The 26,799-nt window shown below is 45.0% G+C and overlaps 2 protein-coding genes across 4 annotated transcripts in view; one reads left to right on the plus strand and one right to left on the minus strand.

Annotated features, from left to right (window-relative positions):
- SUB1 (SUB1 regulator of transcription) overlaps nt 1-26,799 on the minus strand; it is a 484,727-nt gene that overhangs the window by 220,371 nt on the left and 237,557 nt on the right. The gene's annotated exons all lie outside the window — the stretch shown is intronic.
- Nucleotides 1-26,799, plus strand: part of MTMR12 (myotubularin related protein 12) — a 71,424-nt gene that overhangs the window by 12,365 nt on the left and 32,260 nt on the right. Inside the window, exons 1-7 of one of the 3 annotated variants that reach the window (XM_082724487.1) lie at nt 7,043-7,208; nt 8,683-8,770; nt 16,423-16,483; nt 19,158-19,300; nt 20,849-20,921; nt 21,652-21,782; nt 23,736-23,829. Coding sequence is in view for 1 of the 3 variants with exons in the window: in XM_082724485.1 (XP_082580611.1) it covers nt 16,423-16,483; nt 19,158-19,300; nt 20,849-20,921; nt 21,652-21,782; nt 23,736-23,829 (502 nt within the window). In the remaining 2 variants the exon portion in view is untranslated. Of the gene's footprint in view, nt 1-7,042; nt 7,209-8,682; nt 8,771-16,422; nt 16,484-19,157; nt 19,301-20,848; nt 20,922-21,651; nt 21,783-23,735; nt 23,830-26,799 lie in introns of those variants that run through there. The other 2 variants (XM_082724486.1, XM_082724485.1) reach the window with 2 other exon arrangements.

Raw genomic sequence — 26,799 nt, forward strand, 5'->3', positions numbered from 1 at the left:
CTCCTAAGCAGGGATCCCAGTGTGGGGCTTGATCCCAGGGTACTGGGAACCTGAACCGAAGACAGATGATTAACCGACTGAGCCACCCAGGCACCCTGAATTGTGCACTTTAAATAGGTGACCTGTAGGGTGTATGAATTTGTCTTTGTGTTTTTGTTTGTTTGTTTTTTAAAGTAAGTTCTATGCCCAATGTGGAGCTTTGAGCTCACAGTCCTGAGATCAAGAGTCCAGGGCTTTACTGACTAAGCCTGCCAGGCGCCCCTGAATTAGGTCTTAGTACAACTTTTACAAAAATGGAGTAAAACCCAGAAGTACTAAACTTGTGTTTTAAACTTTATCAGGTGTTGGAACTCCTGAGAAAAAGTCCTGGCTTCATCACCTATTTAGCTATATGAGCCCTGGCACATGATTTACCCTCTTGGAGCTTCAGTGGCCTTATCTGTAAAGTGGGGATGAGAATACTTTATAGGATCATTGCCAAGATAAATTATATAGGGCATATGAAAGTGGATGTACTAAAATCTCCAGTAAATTACATATTTTTGTGCTTAAGTTAGATCTGTATTTTGATCATAGATGTGCTTTTTTTTTTTTTTTAAGATGTTATTATTTATTTGAGAGGGTGTAGAAGCGAGAGAACACAAGCAGGGGGAGAAGCAGTCTCCTGTTGAGCAGGGTGTCCCACACTGGGCTTGATCCCAGAACCCTGAGATCCTGACCAAAGTAAGTCAAAGGCAGACGCTTCACCGGCTGAGCCACCCAGGCGTCGCATGGATAATAGATGATTAGTCTGAAATGTCTTTGAGAGTTCCCAGCTAGCCGTATGCCATGAACACTTACTGAGGCTGAGAACTGATTTGCATGATGAGTAAATAGCAGAGTCCTCAAAGACCAGATACTGGAACGGCTCAGTCTGTGGTCTGTTGCTTGGAGTCCAGACAGATTGTCAGGTCGCCTCTTACTGCATGTCTGCTTCCCTGGCTTCTGTTTTCTGGCCAGGGTAATTGTTGTTTGTACGCTAAAGACAGGGTATAGTTAGTGGAGTGGAGCTGTGGTTAACGGGAAAGCTGTTACCTGGTCTTGGTTTCAGAGGGCAATGAGCCTGCTAGTCAGGCTGGCTCCGAAGGGAGTGAGCCCTCTGGCCAGGAGCGGGCCAGCAGTCCTAGGAATTAGCTCCGGGAAACAAATCCTGTCTTGGTTTCTAGCTCCCTAGAACTGGACTGGGGGTAGATTGATTTAGCTTCTAGTCTCTGTCTTCAGTGACGAGGCTTCATATTTAAAGTCTGGCTTTGAGGGGCGCCTGGGTGGCTCAGTCATTAAGCATCTGCCTTCTGCTCAGGTCATGATCCCAGAGTCCTCGGATCGAGCCCCGCATCGGCCTTCCTTGCTCAGCAGGAAGCCTGCTTCTTCCCCTCCCACTCCCCCTGCTTATGTTCCCTCTCTCACTGTGTCTCTCTCTGTCAAATCAATAAAATCTTAAAAAAAAATAAGTAAAGTCTGGCTTTGAACATGTGCCAGCCCCACTGATGGGGCTAGAATGCATTTCACAAAGCCCGTGAGATGTGTGATAAGGGTTCAGTAATACTTGGCACTAGTCATGTACTTAGGTAGTGATTTTAATTGTTTGTTTGTTTGTTTGTTTGTTTTGGCAGAGAGAGACACAGTGAGAGAGAGAACACACACAGAGGGAGTGGGAGAGGGAGAAGCAGGCTTCCCATTGAGCAGGGAGCCTGATGCGGGGCTTGATCCCAGGACCCTGGGATCATGACCTGAGCCGAAGGCAGACGCTTAACAACTGAGTCACTCAGGTCCCCTGGTAGTGATTTTTAATAGAGCTGTTTATTAAAAAAATCTGTCAAGAACTATGCTTAGGATTAAAGAATATTACTAGGATCAAGGATTATTTGTGTCTTTGTATGTTTTTGTGTACATATTCTTTCAGTACACTTTTATTGACGGTTTACTATCCGAGGGTAAAAAGTACAAAACTGAGGAGCATAAAGGGAAGGGAGGGGAAAAGTGAAACAGGACGAGATCAGAGAGAGAGACAAAACATAAGAGACTCAATCATAAGAACCTGAGGGTTGCTGGAGGGGAGGTGGGGGATGGGGTAGCTGGGTGATGGGCATTAAGGAAGGCAGGTGATGTGATGAGCACTGGGTGTTGTACGCAGCTGATGAATCATTGAACTCTACCTCTGAAACTAATAATACACTATATGTTAATTAACTAAATTTAAATACAAAAGTAAAATTTTTAAAAAATACACATAGGTGTGGCCTCAGCCTCCAGTTTGTGTCGCTGGTTGGGGAGGCAGACAAGGTAAAAGATTGTTGCGCTACTGGAGGGAGGGTGGACCAGAGAGAGCTTCACAGGGGTCTTGAACTTCGCGTAGATAATGGATTGACCGGCCCGTGGCCGCCCTGGGGGCTAGATGGTGGCAGGGTGGCTGTGGTCACAGCAGTGTGCAAGGTGAGAGGTGATGGTGGCTGAAAGTAAGAGCGGCAGCGGGGATGGGCAGATGTGGACGGATTCTGGAGCTATCGATAAAGCCGAGCAGACAGGATAGGAGGGCCAGGGAGTAGTTATGACTCCTGGAAAAAAAAAGAATGACTCCTGGGTGAAGGGAGGCGTGCGGGTGAAATGGGTGATGGGGACAAAGGAGGGCACTTGTGGTGAACAGTGCGCGTTGTATGGAAGTGTAGAACCACTGTATTGTACACCTGACACTAATATTACACTGCATGTTCACTAACTGGAATTTAAATAAACACCTTTTTTAAAAAAGGAAGGAAGGAAGGACTCCTGGGTGTCAGCTGTTGCGACTGACCATCGAATCAGAGCCCAGAGGAAGATGGACAGGCTGGGGGAGAGCGGGGAAGTGATGAGCTGATTTTGAAATGTGAATTTGGGGGATGTTAGGAACATTCCAGTGCAGGTGGCCAGGCGGCTGTTGGGTTGTCCAGGCCTGGAGCGCTGAAGAGGGACCTGGAGTAGCGAGTCACTGGGGCTCATCCTCTCTGTTGCTGGAAGTGCCGTGGGTGGGCGAGCTTACGAGGGAACACAGGTCTTGTGAGGAGGGGGGAGGACCCTGTCCGAAAGGAGACTTGCGAAGAGCAGCCGGAGAGTGGTTATTTGGCCTAGAACTCATTTCTGCTGATTTCCAGGACTCAGGATAAATGACACTTCCTGAGAGTAGCAGTCTCTCTGACCCCGTCCGAATGTGGCTGGATGCCCCTGCTCTGCTCCCATCAGCCTGTCGCCTGTCCTTCTCCAAACGCAGCAGCTCGCACACGGCTCTGTTACAGCTTGTGCTGTGCTCCGCGCCTGCTGCTCTGGGAAGACCGAGGCCATGGGTTCTCTCCTGGATTCGTGGTGCTGGAATACAGCGAAAGAAGTGACAGCTCAGTCCGTGGAAGAGTCTGTGGAAGGCCGGGAGGCAGAGTCCTGGAGATGGCTGTGGTCAGCCGGCAGAGGCAGTTGGACTGTAGTGAGGAACACGATTCTGATCAGGCCGACTGAGGCTCCAGTCCCACCTCACTTAACCTTGGCCAGCTTGGGTTCCTCATCTGTGACATGAGAACGCTGATAGCCGCTAACAGAGTCATGAGGACTGCGGGAGCTGGTGCGTTCTTTGTACGATCTTCTGTCCACCTCTAGTATTTATGGCACCGTTTGCCCAGTGTTCCAATGATTACTTTTTATTTGTCTGAAGTTAGGGAGGGCAGAAGTCACTTATTTATCTTTAAATCCTATGCACTTGGCATTAGGATGTTCAGGAGCTTTTTGTTGAAGTGAATTGGTGCATATTAGAGATGGGTCACCTTGCTGCTCAGAGTAACCCAGATCCTGCCCAAGTGTTGACTCCCAGGTTTTGCCCCTCGGGCTCATTAGAGCCCTGTGCTTTGGGCCACTCCTCAGAAATCTAGTTCGGAGAAGGGATCACAGCGACAACTTGTTAATGCCAGGCCTGCTGTGTGATATGGATTCTGGTAGGTGTGTCTCCTTGGGGCCATACACTTGCTGAAGAATGGGTGGCAGTTCTCAGTCTTATCTGGCGTACGTACGTTGCCAGCATAGGAGTGCTTCTGGCTCCTGGGGTGGGGGTGATGTTGGGGGGGGGGATGGGCAGCTGCCCCTCCTGGGGAAGGTTGATATTCGCAGTGGGAACAGGAACAGATGCAGCATTTTTTTTTTTTTAAGATTTTTTATTTATTTATTTGACAGAGAGAGATTACAAGTAGGCAGAGAGGCAGGCAAAGACAGAGGGGGAAGCAGGCTCCCCGCTGAGCAGAGAGCCCGATGCGGGACTCGATCCCAGGACCCTGAGATCATGACCTGAGCCGAAGGCAGCGGCTTAACCCACTGAGCCACCCAGGCACCCAAAATGCAACAATTTTTGATCTGTGGGGTGGAATGTCTGGAAACTGGAAGGCTTGTTATTCATGCCCTTAACGTCTTTTAAAATTAAAAGGAATATCCAAATCATTGGGGTAAATGATGGAATAAGAAATTAACAACAACAAAAAAACCCCAACTCCTGTCCTAGCACCGTGGCAGAACTGTTCTCCATTTTTGTTCAGACACTGTTCTAACTGAATTCAGGCCACTGGGATACCCTAGTTTTGAAAATGTGGACAGGCGGAGACTGCTGGCAGCTGTCCGTGCATTCTTCTGTACCGTCATGGCACAAAATGTCCACGCTCAGAGGGAGTAGCAAGAGGTGCTGCACAAAGCATTTGGTCCATTTTTAACTGCCACATTTGTTGAAAATTTGCAGCATTTTCAAATGAGTTCGTTCTCAGAGATCTTGCAGAGTTCAGGAAAAGTCTGTCAGTGTAACTAGGTGAATCAGTTTTGTGTGATTATTATTATTTTTTTAAGATTTTATTGATTTGATAGACAGAGATGACAAGTAGCAGAGAGACAGGCAGAGAGAGAGAAGAGGAAGGAGGCTCCCCGCTGAGCAGAGATCCCAGGACCCTGGGATCATGACCTGAGCCAAAGGCAGAGGCTTTAACCCACTGAGCCACCCAGGCGCCCCAGTTTTGTGTGATTATTAAAGAGCCATGCTTTTCTACCTTTTTCCCCCTACACATTGAACCAAGATAGTTAATTGGGGTCAGTAAGGACTTTGATCCCATGTTTCATTGCTCTGGAAGTAAGATTGGTCCCATTTGCTGGTTAGGTAGCTGGGTAGGGAGTGTCAAGAGTTGAAGGATGGGGGGACCGAAGGAGTACAGGGTCAAGAGGAAGTCCAGGCCCCCCTCTGAAACTAGGGTGCAATTTAAGAAAGCATAGAGGCGGGCACCTGGGTGGCTCAGTGGGATAAGCCTCTGCCTTCAGCTCAGGTCATGATCTCAGGGTCCTGGGATCGAGCCCCGCATTGGGCTCTCTGCTCAGCGGGGAACCTGCTCCCCCCCGCCCCCTGCCTGCCTCTCTGCCTACTTGTGATCTCTCTCTCTGTCAAGTAAATAAATAAAATCTTTAAGAAAAAAAAAAAAAAAGAAAGAAAGCACAGAGGCAGCTGTCACTCCGTGTGAGTTGAATTGGCTGTAGGATCCTGGGATGACGCCAGCTCCATCTTCGGCTGTTGCGCTCCTGCAGTTCTAACTGGACAGCCTTCACGATTTCTGCTCTTTCTGGATTAATGCCACACACATGACAGGCTTGAATGGAATGCACTCTTTCTCCAGTACTTTACCATATGATGAGAGCATTTGGTGATGCCATCCATAGTAACGGCGCAAGCCTAGACAGATACTGTATCTGAAGCCATATGTTTCTCTGGTCCCTGCTCAAGTGATTTTAAAACCTCTTACTTCTTGGTCATTACTAATTAAATTAGTCAAGGAAATCTTTTGAACATGTTGCATGTGAAAGGTTTGTGTGGGGGGGTTCTGGGGATATTTGGTGAACAAAAAAACAAAACAAAACAAAACAAAGATGTGTCCTCAAGGAGTTTAGATTGGTGGGGAGGTAGAGTTAAATAATTACATAACAAATGTGAAATTTAACTATGGCAAGGGCTCCGAGGAAGAGAGAGACGGGGGGGCTGTGAGAACCCAGTAACAGAAATGGCCCTTGTCCTGAGACCTGATGAATACTCAGATTCACAGGGCAGAGAAGGAGAGAAGCATTCTGTAGCAGGAGCATCCTGTGGAAACACCTCAGGATGGGAAGGAGCAGGTATGGGAGGCTGAAAGAAGGCCAGTGTGGCCAACACACAGACTGAGGAGGAGAATGGTAGGCAGGCAGAGTGACCAGGTGGGTAAGGGCCAGGCTGCACAGGGCCTCATAGGCCGCATCAGGGCACCATCTTCATCCCGCCAATAATGCAAACAAACTGTGCTCTGACAGGCTCGCTGCTTCTTTAGGGTGGAGAACGGATTAGAAAGTGGGCGGATGCAAGTAGACTGGCTGGCAAGACCACCTCCAAGTGGGAGATGGCAGCTTGAACAAGGTGATACTGGTGGAGATAAGGGAGGAACATGGATTCTAGAAACATTGAACCCGTGATACCGATGCAGTTTGGTGGTAGGTGGGATCTTGAGGCTGACAGAGGAGGGAGGTGTAAAGAGACTGTTAGGTTGGCCTCCAGACTACGTGTTCTTCAAGGGAAGCACGGACTTGGCAAGGCAGTACATAGCAGTATTCATCATGGCTGGAGCCTTTCCTGGAGTGTTGTGCATCGGAAGATTCCCACTGAACCCTCAAGGGTTTGTTGGGGTGACAGCTCAGAGACTTCTGCCTCAGGGGACCCAGGAGAATAAGTCACAAGAGGTAGTCACAAGAGCTCGGGAGGAGTTGAAGAAGCCCCAGGCAGAGCACTTCTCTGTGCGGCCAGTTCTTGCTCCTGGCCGGAGGTGTTTTCGGTTTTTGTTTTTTTCCCTTTGGCCTCTTGTTCCCTGTCTGCAGCATACTTTGCGGTTTTCCCTGGGGACTTTCTATGATTCTTGGTTTGACTTGGTTTCAGGTGGGTCTAGCAGATATATTCACTGATCATTTTGTCCCATTTTTCCTTCCTTCCATGTAAGGGGCCATGTGGCATCCTCTAAGGACACGGACCGAGACAGCTACGAGGTTGGACTTCACCTCCACACGTACTAGCCATCCTGGTCGGGTGTCTTCATCTGCAAAATGGAGATAATAGTGGGCCTAATAACGCCACCTCAAAGGCTTGTCATAAGGATTAAAGAAGTTAATAAGTATCAAACCCGTAAAACAATGCCTGACACATACAACTCGAGAAATACTTACACCCTGCGGCTGGGTGGCTCAGTAGGCTAAGGTTTTTGATTTCAGCTCAGGTCGTGATCTCAGGGTTGTGAGATTGAGCCCTGCGCATGGAGCCTGCCTGAGTCTCTCTGCCCTGCCCCCTCTGTGTCTCCCCCCACCAAAATAATATATTTATCATTATTCACCTCTCAGTCTCCCTAAGGACTGGTCTTTGTAACTGTCCTCTTTGGCATTTATAGAGTGGACATTTGTGATTTCTGTAGTCCACAAGTGACCCCTGAGTCATGATTTACTAATCGTAGTGTTGATAGGGAAGAGATTGTATTTACTTATCCAATTGTAAATATCAGGTCGGATAGCCTTTAGTCACTCATCCAATAGATTTTCCCATGAAGACAACAGCTTACACACACTCAGAATGCAGCATGAGCAGGAGTGGGGTGTCCATGTGCGAATTTGATCCTGTCCTCTAACCCACTCTGAGATCCATGTTCGGACTCGGCGCTTCCAGACGTGGGTGCCCCTGTACCCTTGTTGGTAACTGCTTCCCCTCGCTTTCATTTAACTGTGCTCATTCTCCCACAATCAACAAGCAACGGATGTTACAACTCTTTCTCTTTCTCGGACACATTGAGATAATAACTCCATGTTTGTCAGTCCTTTGTTTTTCTGCGTAGTTCAGAAAGCTGTTGTAGGGGTGCCTGGGTGGCTCAGTTGGTTAAGTGTCTGCCTTCGGCTCGGGTCATGATCCCAGGGTCCTGGGATTGAGCCCCATGTCAGGCTCCCTGCTCAGCAGGGAGAGCCTGCCTCTCCTTCAGCCAACTCTCCCTGCTTGTGTGCTCTCTCTCTCTGTCTCAAATAAATAAATAAATAAATAAATAAATAAATAAATAAAATAGTTAAAAAAAAAAAAAGAAAAGAAAGCATCTGTCTTTTGCTCAGGTCATGATCCCAGGGTCTTGGGATTGAACCCCGTGTTGGGCTCCCTGCTCAGTGGGGAGTCTGCATCTCCCTTTCCTTTACTCTCCCCACTCCTGTTGTGCGCTCTCGCTTTCTCTCTCTCAGACAACTAAAATCTTAGGAAAAAAAGCTGTTGTAAAATACAGGAGTGAGGGGGCGCCTGGGTGGCTCAGTGGGTTAAAGCCTCTGCCTTTGGCTCAGGTTGTGATCCCAGGGTCCTGGGATCAACCCCTCCATCAGGTTCTCTGCTCCGCAGGGAGCCTGCTTCCTCCTCTCTCTCTGCCTGCCTCTTCCCCTACTTGTGATCTGTCAAATAAGTTAAAAAAAAATACAGGAGTGAGGACACAGGACATAGCCAATGAGACTCCATGCTGCCTTTTCTGACTCCTCCCCACCACCCAAACAGATGGCTTCCCAAATTAAAAGAAAAAAATTAAGTTTTTTGAGGGGAGGATTTTAAAGTTTATTTATTTACTTTTTTAGTAATCTTTACACCCAGTTTGGGGTTAGAATCCATGACCCTGAGATCAAAAGTCCCATGTTCTTCTAGCTGAACCAGCCAGGCACCTGGGTAAGTTTTTTTTTTTTTTGGTTTTTTAGTTTTTTTAATGATTTTCTTTGTATACAATGACTTATTGGAGTCCCTTCAGCTATTTCTCTTCTTAGGACTGTTTTCTATTTTGTTTTGGGAATGGCTATTTGATGGTAGTGATCATGGTACTTATTTTTTCCTGAGTTTTTGTAAGAATTGGATAGTGTATAATTTATAATTATTTTGAAATATTAACCAGAGAAAGGTTAGATACTAGTGATGGTTGCCTACAGGTAGCTCCTTAAATTATACTGCTTAAGAACTTACATAGGTTTTTATTCTCAATTTGATACCAACTTTAAACAACTTACTCTCAAGAGAATCAACTATGGTGCGGTGCCTGGGTGGCTCAGTGGGTTGGGCCTCTACCTTCGGCTCAGGTCATGATCTCGGGGTCCTGGGATTGAGCCCTGCATCGGGCTCTCTGCTTGGCAGGGAGACTGCTTCCCCCTCTCTCTCTGCCTGCCTCTCTTCCTACTTGTGATCTCTCTCTCTCTGTGTCAAGTAAAATATAATAAAATCTTAAAAAAAAAAGTCAGCTATGGAGAAAGCTTTACTTTCTACAGCGTATTGGAGCAGTCCCTTCCTCAAATGCAGTGTTCTCTTTTTTTTTTTTTTTTTAAGATTTTATTTATTTATTTGACAGACAGAGACCACAAGTAGGCAGAGAGGCAGAGAGAGAGGGGAAAGCAGGCTCCCTGCTGAGCAGAGAGCCTGATGCAGGGCTCGATCCCAGGACCCTGAGATCATGACCTGAGCCGAAGGCAGAGGCTTAACCCACTGAGCCACCCAGGCGCCCCAAATATGGTGTTCTCTTAAAGAAGCCATTAGTCTACTCTCTGGGTCTTGCAGTGGGTTCAAAGTATTTTGTGTTGCAGGAGATAAAACACAAAATGACCATTTCTAACTCATTGTGGGCTTCTAGAAACAAATTCTTTTTTTTTCTTTTTTTTTTTTTTAAGATTTTATTTTTATTTGACAGAGACAGCGAGAGAGGAACACAAGCAGGGGGAGTGGGAGAGGGAGAAGCAGGCTTCCCACCGAGAGCAGGGAGCCCAGGACATTGAGATCATGACCTGAGCTGAAGGCAGGTGCCTAACGACTGAGCCACCCAGGCACCCCATAACAAATCCTATTAAGTGAAAAATGCCATTTCTTTTTCTTTTGCTTCAGATATTACTGTATACTCTGTCTTACGGAATTACGGCCACCTTGGGTGTCACTAACTGCAGGAGCTTCTGATCCACAGAAAGGAATTCAGAGTAGATTCAATTTAGTTTAATGTGGGAAATAGGACTAAGAGAGAAGTAGAAATTTTTCTTACTCTTGTGACAGAATCTTGAATAATTGTAACTTTAATTCTAGAGTGAATTCTTTATTTACTCGGAAGAAAGGACAAGAGAATGAAAGCAGTCAAGAAGCACAGATACTGTTATGACCAATAGTGATAACTCCCATTTCCTGAACAAGTGTGCCAGGCGTTTGCATACATTTTCCTTCAAGCCTCATATTAGGTAGTATTGTTTCCATTTCCATAGGAGCAAGTGAAAGCTCAGCCAGGCGAAATGACACTCCCAAGGTCATGTCTGTAGAGCAGAGCTGGATTTGATCTGTGGCCCCATTTCTGTATTCTCTCTGATGTTAGTGCCTACACTGAGAGAAGTTTGGAGAAACAAGGGGGAAAACAAAATTTATTAGTATTATGCGGTATTAAAAAGACAGCTTTCTGCTGTTAAAAAAAGGTAGATTTCACCCTAAGATGCTCATAGATTCCCACCTAATATGTGGGTGCAAATACATTTGCCCCCTCAGATTTTCTATTTTAGCAGAGAAAACAAGTGTATTAAATACCCATTTGAGAACAGTAGCGCGACTTGCAGGAAATAAAGTGTCTCTGGTGTGTCTTTTTCGCACTTTGGTGCCAAATGTGATTGAAAGAAACTGTTTTGGAACCTTTAGGGACGTTGGCTCTTGGAATTTGCCCTTCTGGCTGGATGAAATTAAACAAAAACTGAGAATAACAATCAGTTTTTGACTCAAAGCCCTAATAAACAGTGAAGGGTTGATGTGAAGCATTTTGGCATCTGGAAACATTCTGGCTTATGAGAGCTTCATTGCCGAATCCCCCTCCAAAGCCCCCCACTCTTTTCAAGGTCAATCGCTTTCTGGTAGGGCCCGTTTTCTGCCTTTCCTGAGGTGCCTTAGGTCTGTCCCACTTTTGTGAATATGTGCAACTTAAATGTGAACTTGGTAAGAAACTAGAGAATTTACTTTTTAAGAACCAGTGGAATGAAAACCAGGCTGCTTTTCAGCCTCTCAGCAGATTCTCAGGAGTGTTGGCTGACTTTGGTTTTCACATGCTTTTGTCCTGGATGTGGCAGACCCTTGTACAGTGAAGTACAGTTCTCCTAAGGGAAGTCTCCTAATTTGTCCTAATCAGTTTTGTAATAAGAGACTGGTTTCCTACTACAGGCAGTGGGTATCACAGCCATTTTCCCTTTTGTAGTAGGAAACCAGAGACCGTATTTGTTAGAACTGATACTTAGCAGGGAAGAATGTGACTTCTGGAACTCGTCAGGGATTGGACTGTACCCTGGATTAGTGATTTATTTCCTATAAAAGGAAAATTCCAGAACCTCTTTAAGCCTCATTTTCTTCATTTTAAAATGGAGACAATACCACTGCTAGAGTAGTGCAGATTAATGAGATATTAAGGAAGACCACTTACTTGGCACGTAGTAGCAGCTTAGTAAGTGTTAGTTGGTTGTTACTATCATTACGGTGAAAGCCTGCAGTTGAAGTGAAGGCTGAGCCTGACAGACTGAGGAGGGCTTTGATGGCCACGCACAGGCTTGGACACATCTGTGTTTACTGCTCCGAAATCCTTTTGTCTTCATGATTTTCTGCAGGCCTCAAAGTAGATGAGGTTGCTCTCCAAACTGTGTTGTGGATGAATAAAGTTTTGTTATAATTCTTTAGTGGCATTTGAGGCAGGGGCTCACATTTGATAGTGTGGCATTAGTGGCATTTGATGATTTTTCTTGGGTGCTGGCTTTTCAGCAGCAGTGTGATCTTACTGTGTTATTCTGACCTCTCCTTAAACGGTCTGAGCTCTGAGGGCAGTTTGAGGGATCGTGGCAGTTTTAGTAGGAAGTTGAGCCCCGTGAGGAATCTTGGTGGTATTTCTGTCATCCCTCTCCGAAGCTGAAAGTCCCACACGCTTCATCGAGTATGTGGCTTCTCAGTGACTTAGCTAGCTGCTCTCTGTGTTTTCCCTTTTCTCCCTCACACCTGTTACTGGTCAGCGACTTGTAGCCACCAAATGTATTTAACATTATTCTAAGGAAGAAGAGGAGTCAGTACGTTTAAAATGAAAAATATGTATTAAGCTTTTGGGGCATTTGACAAAGATGATGATGACTGGGAAAAGGTCTCCAGCTCTTTCCCTTTTTCTTTCAGGAAATGTTCTAGTGGGTTGATACTCATCCCTCTGAGAATTCGGTTGCTTGTTGTGACAGTGTTCTGCAATGGAGAGAGCGGGTCTGTTGGAGGAGTCTTTCCTTTCTTGTGAGGGAAAGCCAAGAAGGACCCGGCTTCCTTTCCGGACACGCATGCTCAGGTTCACATCACTTGCACAGGTCTCTTGTGCATTGTCTTGTAAGGCAGGGAGTAGGGATCTTAATTCCATTCTTTTAGATGGGGGCACTGAGGCCAGGCACTTGCCCAAGGTCCCTTTGATATTTTTGTAGGCTAGGACCATACAAAGCGTTCCTCATTTAGTCCTGTGATTTTTCCCGAAAGACCTGTATCAGAGATAGTAAATGCTATGTGCTTAATTCACTGCGCTGTTTAAAATCCTACATGGGCTCCTCACTACCCTTGGACTAAAGCCCAAACTCCTTAGAATGGCCTAAAACCCACCACTCACGCGTCTTTCTCACCTCACAGAATTAACTTGCGTCTGTGTCTTTGCATCTCTTCTGTCTACTTGACCGTCCCTTGAACTCTTGCACATTCCTTAGGAGCCACTTGCCTAGAAGCATTGAGGGCATTTGGAGAAGCACTAGAAGCACTTGTTTGAACAGTCTCCCCTCTCCCAACTCCTCCCCTCTTTTGTGCTCCTGGAGCCCCACGTCAATACCTTTATTCATAGCATCCATCATGTGTTGTCCAAGAGTGTTAATGTTGTCTGTTCTCCCCGTGGACTGCAGACTCCTGTTTACCTAGCACTTGGGATTCATTTAAATTACCTTTGTGTCTTAGAAATCTCTTCTTTCTTCCCATGAATAACCTCAGTTACCTTTAGAAACCTAGCATCCTCTGCTTAAAATATGTGTGTGTGTGTGTGTGTGTGTGTGTATAAATGTGTATGTATATACAAATACATGTATGACATAGTTTAGAAGTGACTACGAGGTGTTATGGTTTGGAGGCTTCATATATCCTTGCTTCATCTAAAACCTACACACTGGGCACCTGAGTGGCTCAGTGGGTTAAAGCCTCTGCCTTCGGCTCAGGTCATGATCTCAGGGTCCTGGGATCGAGTCCCGCATCGGACTCTCTGCTCAGGAGGGAGCCTGCTTCCTCCTCTCTCTCTGCCTCCCTCTTTGCCTACTTGTGATCTTTCTCTATCAAATAAATAAATAAAATCTTTAAAAAAAAAAAAAACCTACACACTGAGGCTGTAGAAGCTAGTTGTGGCATTTCATTCTTGGCTGCCAGTCTTTCTTGTGGGGTAGCAGCTATGACAGAGGTCCTTATCCTATAGCCCTGGATGTATTATTGTACATTGATATATTATAATATGTGATTCTAGTCATTGATGTTTTCTGTATTGTTAATGCGGTTGACCTAAGTCAGTAATTCCCTTGGTGACAACCAGAAGGCACCGTAACTAAGGTAGGTGAACAAAAGGATTTATTGTAAGGATGCAGGTGTGGTTCATGGAGCTGTGGGGCAAAGGTGTGGCTGGGCCTCATTGGAGCCTGGGACTGTGAAAGTGCAGGCTTTTCTTTCCACATAACCTTCTCACGATTCTCGTTCTCTGCAGAACAGCCTTCTCTTTCTTTCTTTTTTTTTTTTTTTTAAAGATTTTTTATTTAGTTATTTGAAAGAGAGAGGTCACAAGTAGGCAGAGAAGCAGGCTCTCTACTGAGCAGAGAGCCTGATGTGGGGCTCGATTCCAGGACCCTGGGATCGTGACCTGAGTTGAAGGCAGAAGCTTAACCACTGAGCCACCCAGGCGCCCCCAGAACAGTCTTTTCTGCTTTACCATCCTTGTGACCAAATTTACAAGGTTGTAGTTTAAGTAGCCAGCTTGGTTAACTTCTTTTAGACTTTCAGCCAAATTAATTGGGGACATAAAATGATTAACTCTTCAAGGGACCACTGTCTGCTTCCCAGGCATTTGATGGGCGAAGCAGTGGTTCACTCCAGGAACTTGGGGGAGCAGAGAATAGTTGTTTGGGGAAAGGGAGTTTTCGGTAGGACAGAATCCTGAAAGGTTTCTCCTGATTGTTTTGTTTATAGAATATAAAGAAAGAAGTCTATTAACCATTTCAAGAATTGATACAGGTAGTTGTAAGTTGTATAAATTCTTTATCATTAGAAGATGCTACTTGCGCAGACATAGTAGTCGGGCTAGTCCTCTCCAAGCTGGCTGCAGTGTTTGAACTGAATTCTAAGCACTAGTCAAGATGATCACTAGTTTTCAAATAGCTGAGTGAATTTAACGAATAGTTTTCCGATCTCCTTAGAGAAAGATGACAGACCTGTCAAGAATAATTGTGCTTTAATTTAGTGCCATGCCAATGGCAGACGATGAAAGCTCCATGAGAATTTCCAAATAAGCAAAACACTCAGAGCATTTCTGTATGCAGGATGCACAACGTAGAGTAATGCATCAAAGTCCTCTGGGGATCTTTTTGCAAAACCAAGGACTCAGCTGGATGCCTAGCACTCTGATTCCTTACACTTGTGATGAGGCTTGAGTACCTGCAGAGGTAACAAGATCCCCAGATGACGTGACACTCCCCAAGTCTAGAGGCACTGCTTCTTCAGAAGGACTTGATTTATTGGCATCTTTTGAGATGGGAACTGTGACGATCTCTAAAATATAGCATGCTCAAAGTGGGTTCTCTGAGGGGCACCTGGGTGGCTCACTCAATGAAGTGCCTGACTTTGGCTCCTGTCGTGATCTCAGAGTCCTGGGATTCAGCCCCCACCCCCAGTGGAGGTTCCCCACACTCAGTGGGGCGTCTGCCTCTCCCTCTGCCCTTCCCCCTGCTTGTGCTCATACTCTGTCTTTATCTGAAATAAAAATCTTTTTTAAAATAATGGGTTTTCTGAAACAGCTGTGATTTTCTTCTTCAGCTTCAAGATTTCAGTGTTCAGTATTTCAGTCTGAATTCGCAACTTCAGGAAACTCCTACCACCTAGAGCCTCATGCCAAAGAACAAAACAAATTCTGATTTTATTTGTTAATAGAGCTGGTTGTGTCATGTAGAATTTTCCGCAGTGGGGATTTGGCTGGCTGCAACCCCATGGTATCATTTAACATGTTTCTCTGACCCAGTGTTTCTTATAAATTGGTAGATTGATATAGAAACCCAGGCCGGTGGAGGATAGATATTTTGGAAGACTATGTAATAAATGGTGTGGTAGATTGCCTTAGGAGGCCCACCAGGCCTTTTTGTTACGTTAGCACCCATGTATGACCTTTACCTTGTTCCACTAATTCATTAACGATTGCTAATTATCTTTGAAAACCCCCCAGAGAGCCTGCTTCCCTCTCTCTCTCTCTCTCTGCCTGCCTCTCCATCTACTTGTGATTTCTCTCTGTCAAATAAATAAACAAACAAACAAACAAACAAATAAAATATTTAAAGAAAAAGAAAACCCCCCCAAACAGGGAATCCAACATGAAGGCATTTGAAGATCTTTTCACTGAGAAACAGTGACAAAGAACCTGGCCTTGATTCCTTCTTAGAACTGATTGTATCCCATTGCCCTGCCTTGGGGTATTAGGTAATTTGGAATGTTTTCCCATCTATATGTACTGCGTGTAGGTATGCTAGAGAGTAGATGGATCAGTATTGACTTGACACCTTCCTGTTTTCCTGTTCTTATCTTCAAGCTTTACATATGTCCATTTTCTCTCAAGAACACGCAGTCATCTTTTGTTTTTGATCCTTGGTTCTCCCTGGAGGAAGAAGGGAGTCATGCTGTGGAATGTCTCCCATCCCCTTTCTGACTGTGTTGGAGCCGCCTTACTTTCTGTGTGACATTTATTCTTTTAGATAGGGAGAAGCTTTGCGCAGTGGCAGTATCGTAGCCAATGAGGTTTATCCGAGGCGCGATTATTGCTAATAGATAGGGAGGGCCCATCCCTGCCCCTCCAGTGGGGACAACTAATAGTTGTCAGTCCTAACTAGTTTAGTACATTGAACTAAATTCCTGGAATTTTCTGTCTCCCTTTAGTTAAAAATACATTTTTAAAAAGCTTGTCAAAAAAACAAAAAACTCCTGAGGGTATATGATGTTTTAGTGTGTATTGTGAAAGTGTGACTTTACATTATTCATTTTGAGCCCTTAAACAAAGAAAAATATTACCATTTGTTTTTCTCTTTTAGGAAATTCACACAAACGAGAAGGAAGTAACAGAGAAGGAAGTAACTCTTCACTTATTGCCAGGTAACGGTCCTGTTAGCTTCAGACCTCACGTGCAACTCAAAGCCAGTGATAAATTATGTCATCCCTAGTATTGCTATATATAAGCTCCTTTGTTTTCATCCAGAGATTGTATAATAGGGATGAGCTGGACAAAAATGTGAAGGTCTTTAGTTTAGTCACTACATACCTAGGTCTGAGTATTACAGCATCTGCCAAGAATTTTTCTTGTTTCCCCCCACACCCAAGCTGATGAAAGTAAGCCTGGGAAATTTTTCCTTCACAAGCAAATTAGATCGTTCTCAGGTGGCTGTACTTGGATGCATCCAGTATTCTGGTCCGCACTCGGGAAAATTCTGGTGCCTTATATTCCACGCGCTCTTCCTGCGGCCTCTAGCTGCCCTGGACTCGCACAGCCCCCGAGGCCTCCCAGGGCAAGCGTGGGCGGGCGGCCTCCCCCTGATCTCTGCCTCGAGTCTGAGTGCCAGAGTCAGGTGGTCCTGGGGCTTACTAAGGACTTTGCTCCGTGATCGTCACTGAGAGTCTGAATTGGCTGGATATTTTTGAGATGGAAGAGGGACTATATACCTGAAGTTAATTAAGCTTTACTCTTTCCTGAATTCAGAGACAGAAACTCTTTGGTGGTTGTATCCCCTTCCACGTGTGGGGCTGTCCTGGGGACTGTGAATTTGGTTCTTCTTCCATTTTCTTTATTCTTATCCCAATAGCTTTTTTTCCCCATTAGACTTTTTAGGTATATTTTCCCAAAGCAATAGAGGCCTCATTCTGGTACTAATGTTTATTGAGAGGATATGAACATGCACCAGTTTCTGACTGATCCGCCTTGTTTGGTAAATATATTGGGATCCTGAAACTCGGAAGAAAAATTTTTTTCTGAGTTTCAAAGGTGTTTTTTGTTTTGTTTTGTTTTGCTTTTACTAATGATGTCCTAAACCTTAGTCCACATACCACATTGTCCTTCCTTTTCTTGGGTCATAGATCCTGGAACTCTCATACTTATGCACTTTCTCTCCTCTGGATTACTTGATGTGCGCCTCCATTCCCAGACTAGACTCGGATTTTTTCCAGTTCCCGCCTCCCACGACTGGAGACTGTCTCTGGCCGCAAGTGGATCGTGATGACACAGCACACGGGCCTGCAGAGCCGCAGGGGGTGTGGCATTAGCCCCTGCGTGCCCGGGTCTAGTCGCTAGCACATGGCCATGGATGGCCTGACCCCAGGTTGCCTGGTCTTGGGGAGACACTATTAGAAGCTGTTTCGCGCTAAGAGTTGAAAGCACAGGAAGCCATGTTCACATATCTTCCACCTTGAACTAGTTGAGACACTTCTGAGCTATTTTAAACTCTGACCAGGCCCCGATTCATTGTTTTCTCTGAGCTCTGTGGTCCCTCTAGAGGCTGACCTAGAGACGGAGCCACTTTCCCATATTTCCTTAGTAATTAACCCCTTGGGAGATGGAAAGTTATACCATAATATGCCTCCCGGATTGTCTCAGTGTCTGAAACTCTTATTTATTTATTTATTTTTAAGACTTTATTTATTTGAGATAGAGTGAGAGAGAGCATGAGAGGGGAGAAGATCAGAGGGAGAAGCAGGCTCCCCATGGAGCTGGGAGCCAGATGTGAGACTCAATCCCAGGATCCTGGGACCATGACCTGAGCCGAAGGCAGTCGCTTAACAAGCTGAGCCACCCAGGTGCCCTCTTCTTTATTTTTATGTTGAAAATTAGACCAAGTGAATTTTGAGCCAAAAAGTACATTCAGAGACATTGGAGATAATATCCAGAGGGCGATTCTAAGGGGAGAGGGTTGTGTTGAAAGAGAAGAACATTCCTTTTCTTTTTCGTTACAGAATATTTGCACTTGGTTTTTTATGTCTTTTCATATCCTTCTCCTTTTTCTGCTCTTGTCCAGACATCCAGTTCTCATAAGCTTCTCTGCTTCTAGGGAGCAGCGAACGCTTCTGTATCCCAAAATCCCAATCTTCTTGACTGTAAAGTCTTCTGTATCTCCAGGAAATACAGTGGCTCGAGCAGGCGGGCCGCCTGCAGATGCAGCAGGAAAGGTGACACACTGAGAGGAAACACCCTCAGTGAAGAAAGAGAGGAAACCATTTTTTTTCCCACAACCCTCTGACCCCCCTTTTCCTCCCATCCTTGTCTGTGGAGCCGGAATGCATGCGGTCATGCTGCACCTCCGTGTCTGAGGAAGCCGCCTGCAGGCCCTGAGGCCAGGGATGCGCCCCGTGATGGCCCATGCTCCCCACAAAGCAGGCCTGAGCTCTGAGCGCTGCTAATTCCACGCATGGAGGGCATCACTCCTGGGGAATGCCTGCTTGGGTCCAAGTAATGGGAGCACTGAGCTCTGTCCTTGCAAGTGTAGCCGAGATCATTCCCACGTATTGGACACTTTCCTTACTCACAGCAAGAGGATGGGACAGTGCCCTGTGTGAAGGTCTCTCTGAGCCATTTCGGTTTCACTGCTCAGGAGTCCCCACTCAGCTTTATCTTCGTGCCCCTGGTTTGCAGCTCCTGCTGTGCCGGGAAGGGTAGAGTCTGAAGGGCTGCCGCGCGTCGTGTGTTTGTCTTTCCCGTGACCAGAGCTGGGGAGGCTGTTACTGTTTGCATACCGTGTGTGCCCTGAGGACTCTCAGGGGGACTTGTTTTGGTTTCGATCAGGTGAACAGCTGCTCTGTGAAGCCAGCACGGTGCTGAAGTATGTCCAGGAAGATTCCTGTCAGCGTGGGATCTATGGGAAGCTTGTCTGCACAGACTTTAAAATCGCTTTCTTGGGCGATGACGAATCTGCGTTGGATAACGATGTACGTATGAGCTGTATTTGGCTGAGTTGGAGGGGAGCAGGGCACTTGTGGCCCCATTGTCTTTTCACCCCAGCTCCTCAGTGGCTCTACCTCACGCCCCCTACAACACATTAAACACAAAGGACAGAAGTCCTTACCGCTGCTTGGCTGGCTATCCTCTGGGATCTCTTTTCAGTGGCAGGACCATTCTAAAATTTCTGTCCAGTGCCTAGAGTCGTGCTGGCTTGCATCTGACTTCACAGGTTGACGCCATCAACTTCTTCTTTTTGGTATTTCAACACAATATGTATCCCTCATGGGACTCACATCTCCCCAGATATACTAGTTCCCCACGTTGTCTGTATACTGAGCTGTCCCTCAAATTGAGGAACTGAGTTCGGTTATGAAACTGATGCTGAATGCAGCACTGGAATTTGGGTTTACTTTGCCCCGAGTTGCAGTGTCCTTGTAAGACTCATCCCTACTTACAGAAAATGGGCAAGTGGCGTGAGGGAGAGGGTGGCTTACACCACTCGGGGAGCACAGTTTACTGATGCGAAGCCAGCTGGCCTGGCCCCCCCTTGCTGCCTTGGAGTATGGTCTTCCGTGCTGCCATCTGCTCTAGTGGCTTGGCTCCTCGTCCTGCCCAAATACAGACAGCATTCACAGAAACTTGAATCTTTCAGTGTTTTCTTCCTAAACCTGGCTTCATGTAGTTGTCACTCACCAGTTTGCATTTGTGTAGAGAAGTCTTAACTTCTCCAAGTGATTGTGGCATGGCTGGTTTGCCTGGGAGCAGCCCAGGAACGGCATGTCATGCCTGGGTTTGGAAAAAAAAAAAGTGCTTACCAGCTCTCCTTGCATACTTCATCGTCTCTCTCCTAGAGAATGTGGCTGGCTCCATTTCCTGGGGTTTTGTTTGTTTGTTTGTTTTTTAAAGATTTTATTTATTTATTTGACAGAGAGAGATCACAAGTAGGCAGAGAGGCAGGCAGAGTACGAGAGGGGAAGCAGGCTTGCCGCTGAGCTGAGAGCCTGATGTGGGGCTTGATCCCAGGCCCCTGGGATCACGACCTGAGCTGAAGGCAGAGGCTTTAACCCACAGAGCCACCTAGGCGCCCCACCCTGTTTGTTTCTTAGAGGATATACTCAATTTCCCCCCAATAATTGTATTGAGATATAATTAACATAACATCATATTATTTTAAGGAGTATAACATAATGATTTGATACCTGTATATATTGCATAATGATTACCAGAATAGGTTTAGTTAACATCTTTTATCTCATATAGTTATGAAGTTGTTTTCCTTATGATGAGATGATCTTTCTTAGCAACTTTCAAATATACAATGCAGTTTTATTAAGTATAATCACAAGGCTCTACATTACAGCCTGTGATTTCTTTATCATAACAGCAGTTAGTCCCTTTTGACCACCTTCACCCATTTCTTTATGCCCTCTCTGTTTTTCCTAATGTGTAGTTTGGAAAATGGTGATTTTCTCTGCCTATAAATGTTTAATAGGGCATAGAAAGGAGTCACAGTTGTTCCCTTTTGTATCTTTTAGGAAACCCAATTTAAGAATAAGGTTATAGGGGAAAATGACATCACACTCCACTGCGTTGATCAGATTTATGGAGGTAAGTATCTTTTCCCCCGGGGTGTTGCCAGCCTTTGAAAGTAGAGCTGGTAATGATAATATTTCTGTGGTCCTTTACAGTTGACTAAAATTTCTTTGCATATTTATTTTGTTTAAATCCGTTTTATGAATGAGAAAATTGAGATACAAAGTGGCTTATTTGGAGCGACCTAGCTGGAGGAGCTTGCACTTGAATTTGGAACCTGTTCCAATCCTCTGCAGTAACATTATAGGCAGATCATACTGTGGCTGTGTTAGGTGTGTAGGTTTTACTCTAAAGACTAATCTGACAAAGGTTTGTTGCACTGTACTGTCCTTTCTGCTAAGGGTTAAGCCTCTCTGCTTTGCTTCTATATTTTTGCAGTAAGGGCTTTTTCAGAAGTCATTCAGTAGCCATTTATGATGATCCCAACATCAGTAGGTGCGGTGTGGTCCAAATTGTGGGGCAGGGAGAGAAATGTCCGGAGGGGCCCCTGGCCATAAACCCAAGACTCGACTGTCCTGAAAGGATGTCTCTCCTCCATCTTTTGTAATCTTAACTTTTGGAGTCAGTCCATTTTGAGCTTGTCCAGAGGAAGGAAGAATGCTGCCCATTGTCAGAGAGCTGGGGCCCCTGCTGGCAGTTACATCGAAGGCAGCACCTTTCCTCTTGCTCTAGAGAGGTGTGACTAGTCTGCCTTGTTTCCTCAGCACTAACTTTTTGCCTTACTGATTTCATCATCGATGTGTAGTGTTTGATGAGAAAAAGAAGCCTCTCTTTGGACAACTGAAGAAATACCCTGAGAAACTCATCATCCACTGTAAAGACCTGCGAGTGTTCCACTTTGGTCTGAGGTACACAAAAGAAGAGGAAGTCAAAAGGGTAACTAGTTACATGTATTTGGAGGTTTTCTTTGCCGTCATGTGTCACCACTGACTCTTACTTTTTGCTTATATTGCACGAAGCGGGGTGGGGGGGAGAACATTTCACTCTGTAAAGCTGAAATTGGTTTATAATCACAGGCTTTGAGTAGAACTGAGAGAGAATTTGGTGAAGCATACTCGTGTATTATGTGGCACACACTGCCTTTAATCCTAAAGTTTGGAGTGGTTTTTCTCCTGAGTCCTCTGAAGAGTCGGGGGTGGTAAACCGGGGGCAGGAGGCAAGCTGCTTCTCTGACATCTGACGGCGTTTCCAAAAAGTAGTAGCAGAGACCCCCAACTCCTGGAGGGAGTTCGTATCTGGGAAGTAGAAGTGTGTGGAAGGAGGAAGAGGTGCATGGGGTAGATGGGCAAAGCCAAGTTACTAAATGAGGCCTGGGATTTTGGACACTAAGGAGACTTAATTTGGTTGCTGGAGCAAATCAGAATGTATAACTGGATGAACTGCTTACAGTGGTCCCTCTGTAACTTCTACGGTTTCTCTTACGGAGGTATCGAAGGTCTAAAACTTGCCACTGTCCTGGTAAACCTGTCTGGGGAACCGTGCAGAGCGCCCACTCCCCATCGTTCTGTCTTCAGTTGAGTTATACAGTTACGGGTAATTCCCTGGTTTTCGTTCAGGGAGTGTGGTAGCTCAGTTAGAAAAATAAACATGACTCTCGTGTCTATTCTGAGCAGGGAAAGAGTGGTGGATGTAGGGAAAGTCCCTGAGAAGCCAGAAACTTCATTTGAACGATGATTTTAGTTATCTGTCTAAACATACTTTTGTTTGGAAACTTGAAACAAAAAGCACAGTGGACTGATTTCTCATTCTGATTTTCTAGAAGAAGATCTTAAAGGCCACAAGTGGATCAGAATAGCTAAGTGTCTTGGCTGTTGTCTAATATTAGCTCTACGTCACACGTGTCAGTTTTTTAGAGTATCTGAATGTGGCACTTAAATTTTTGTAGCACCTTGCTATTGAGAAATGAAACTATGTTTTCAAAAATTTCCCTGGGAGGGGTGCCTGGGTCGCTCAGCAAGTCAAGCCTCTGCCTTCAGCTTGGGTCATGGTCTCGGGGTCCTGGGATTGGGCCCCACGTTGAGCTGTCTGCTCAGCAGGGAGGGAGCCTGTTTCTTCCTCTCTCTCTGTCTGCCTTTCTGCTTGCTTGTGATCTCTCTCTCTCTCTGTCAAATAAATAAAATCTTTTTTTTTAAAAAAAATTTTTTAATAAATAAAATCTTTAAAAAAAAATTTTTTTTTTTTTTCTTAGAAATCAGGGACGCCAGGGTGGCTCAGGTGGTTGGGCAACTGAGTTTTGACTTTGACTTTGGCTCAGATCATGATCTCAGGGTCATAATATCAACCCCACGTCAGTCTCCATACTGAGTCTCCTTAATACTCTCTCTCCTCCTCTCCCTCCTCCCATGCCCCCTAGCATGTGCTCTTTCTCTCTCAAATGAATGGATAAATTTAAAAATAAATTTTTTTTTTAATTTCCCTAGAAATTCAGGTGCCCCGGGCGGCTTAGTCATTGAGCATCCCGACTCTTGGTTTCAGGTCATGGTCTCAGGGTCATGGGATCAAGCGCTGCCTCAAGCTCTGTGCTTGGCGCAGAGTCTGGGAGTCTCTCCCCTTCCTCTCCGTCCTTTTCCCTGTTCTCTTTCTGTCTCTCAAATAAATAAGTAAATAAAATTTTTAAACTTTCCCTAGAAATTCAAAGCTCTTAGAAAACCAGACAGAATTGTTAACATTCTGTTTACTTGGTGTTATTCGAAAAGATAGTATCATAATATAAAGACCTCAGAGTTTACGTGCTGCCCATAGGAGCCTATTAGCGTGACTGAAAAACTAGACAACTCAGTATTTATCTGTCAAAAGCATGACTATACCCATTGTTTGGTTCTCTTCTAGATTGTCAGTGGCATAATTCATCATACCCAGGTTCCTAAACTGCTTAAAAGATTATTTCTGTTTTCCTATGCAGCTGCTACACAAAACAATACAGGTGAGTGTCTTCTGGGTTCTAATTTGCAGGTGGGCACACCCTTTAAATTCCTACCTGAAACTAGCAGACAAGAACTCATCCATGAGGGGCGCCTGGGTGGCTCAGTGGGTTAAAGCCTCTGCCTTCAGCTCAGGTCACGATCTCAGGGTCCTGGGATTGAGCCCCGCATCGGGCTCTCTGCTCAGCAGGGAGCCTGCTTTCCTTCCTCTCTCTGCCTGCCTCTCTGCCTACTTGTGATCTCTGTCTCTGTCAAATAAATAAATAAAATCTTAAAAAAAAAAAAAAGAACTCATCCATGAGTTTCTTCTTCCTCTTTCCTAGCAATTGATCGCCTCTTGCTTGGGTAAGTCATTCAAGTTACTTTAAAAGAAAAAAAAAAAAGTTTCTATTTTTTTTTTCCCTGTGATCTTTGTTGCTCTAATTTATCTTTAGGTTGATTTGCTTTTTCGTGAGGGATTATTGGTATGATTGTTTCTTTTGAAGGATAAGATCAACATACTAAAATGAGGAATGTGAGACTGTAGAGCAACAAAATTCAGACAAGTTTAAGATAATTCTGTTTGTTGCTGGTTTTTTTTTTCTACCTTAATATATTTGATTTCATTTCATAACACTCTAGAGAATATCCTGCATTCTAGAAAGCCTTTAAACAACCAGAACATACTCTGTAGCAAGTATTTTGGGGGAAATGCAACAGTTGTACATGAGAAAGCAAGTATGGTTACATAACGTAAAATTCCACGTTTTCCATTCAGTTCACTGAAAAAGGGAACAGTCTTTTAACTAAGAAACTTCGGTCATTTGAATTAGCTATTAATAATGCCTAGCATTGTACAGTGTGTTCACAGATGTCTCTCTTCTCTCCATCTCTCTCCTTGATCTGTGTACTCGCTCTGCCAGTCAGTCTGAACATCAGGTTGATGTCGAGTGACTCCGTGTGATGTGCTTTTCATCACGGAAGTAGTGTGTTAGTATAACAGGGTACATGGTGCTTTCTGGAGGGTAGGGTTGAACTGCTCATTGGGTCAACATTTTTGAACGCTTGCCTGTGGGCCAGGACTTGGGGATGGAAGTGAATAGGACTAAATCCCTGTCCTCTGCGAGCATCACATCAAGCAGAAACAGCTGAGAGATGTGTCCTTTGGAGGGGCTGGTCACACTGCGGGTGGTAGGGGGAGTCTATCGCGGGGCACAGGCTGTGCTGGAGCTGACGGGGAGGATGTGGGAGTGTCTGGTGGGGACAGAGGAGTATTTTCGGCAGCAGGATCAGTGTGTGCAGAGATGTAGCTATCTGAGAGAGCAGGTTGCATTTTGGGAACTATGGTGACTTAGTAGAAAAGCTGTGAGTTTTGGGGTCTGTCCCACTTGAGTTCAAATTCTTGCCCAACTGCTCAGTAGCTGCATGATCCTGGGGAGGACACTAAATTCTTGGGGCATCTGTTTTCTCATTTTCAAAACAGCAGTTTAAAGCCTCCGTTGAATTGTTGTTAAGATTATAAATTGTTAAATGGATGGGGTGCAGTCAGTTACGTGAGGGTTTTTTTTTTTTTTAAGATTTTATTTATTTATTTATTTGACAGAGATCACAAGTAGGCAGAGAGGCAGGCAGAGGGAGAGGGGGGCAGGTAGGCTTCCCGCTGAGCAGAGAGCCTGACGTGGGGCTCGATCCCAGGGCCCAGAGATCATGACCCGAGCTGAAGGCGGAGGCTCAACCCACTGAGCCACCCAGCCACCCCAGTTACATAAGGGTTAATTAAAAGTATAATTGCATGTTATTCAGGGTGGATTGTGTTCAGAGAATTACACCAACTGAAGATAATGCTCAGCTCTAGTGTTATATTGTACATAAAATAGTTCCTTAATTCAGTAAGTTCATCTTTGTGAATGACAAATCTTTCACTGTAGCTCTATGTGCAAGTGTGGAGTAACTGGCTTACAACAGCTTGTTGCAATATGGGGTCTACAAGATATGATATATTTATGAATTACTATAATTTATATAAACATCTGTTGGGTTTACATTTGAAAAACCATACTCTATTTTTAGGAATTCTGCCTCTTCCTTATATCCTGACTCTTGGTCCAGATGCAGTTTGTCCAGTAGGACAGTTTCTTGGCTCACCAGGACTGTGTTCATCTGTGTTCCAAAACCCTTTCCTTGACTGACTCTGGCAGTTTCTTCACCTACCGGTGTTTTGTTAGTTTGTTTGTTTTGTGCCACGATGCCCAGGATATGTGACACCTTTTATTCTGTTTTCCATCTTTTTTTTTTTAAATCCTCCTTTCAACTCCCATTTTTTGAGAAGTCATCTTATAACTGATGGATGCTGATTGACCACTTAGCTCTTGCATTTAGTAGGGGTTTGTAGAGGTGGGTAGTTTTGCAGCCTGGACATCTTCAGTTACTTTGTGGTGTGATAATTCACAAAATGTGCTTTGGCTGAAAGGTCCTGAACACTGTGACGGGGCGTTTTAGGGAAAGACTTACCTGCACTGCTGAAAGAATTGTCTGCTCTTGAATAGGAGTCTTAACTATTAGTTGTGTCCATGGGGAGATTTTTTTTGGTGTTTATTACTCTATGGAAATCCTTTATAGCTGCTTGGGTTTGGGTTCCAGTTCTGCCATTCTTTAGCTCTGTGACCTTAGGCAAGTTTCTTGACCTTTCTGTGCACATCTGTAACATGGAGCAATTAATATTACGTAGGACTGTGAGGATTGAATCAACGTAGCGCACTCAGAATAGGGTCCAGCATGTGCCACATGCTTTATAAGCTTCACTGCTGGTTTTATTACTATACTTACTTTTGTTTGTACTGTGATCTGGTTTTATTTTAATAAAATAGCATGGGAAGTTTTACGAAGTACTCTTTTCCCCAAAATGCTTGGTTTTTTTGAGATGCACAAGGGCCTGAATGAACTGATTTGTGTTGAGTAGCTAAGACCGTTTTGGTGCGTGTCACTCAGCAGTC

This window comes from Mustela nivalis (assembly GCF_964662115.1).
Source record: "Mustela nivalis genome assembly, chromosome: 3".
NCBI classification, from domain to species: domain Eukaryota; kingdom Metazoa; phylum Chordata; class Mammalia; order Carnivora; family Mustelidae; genus Mustela; species Mustela nivalis.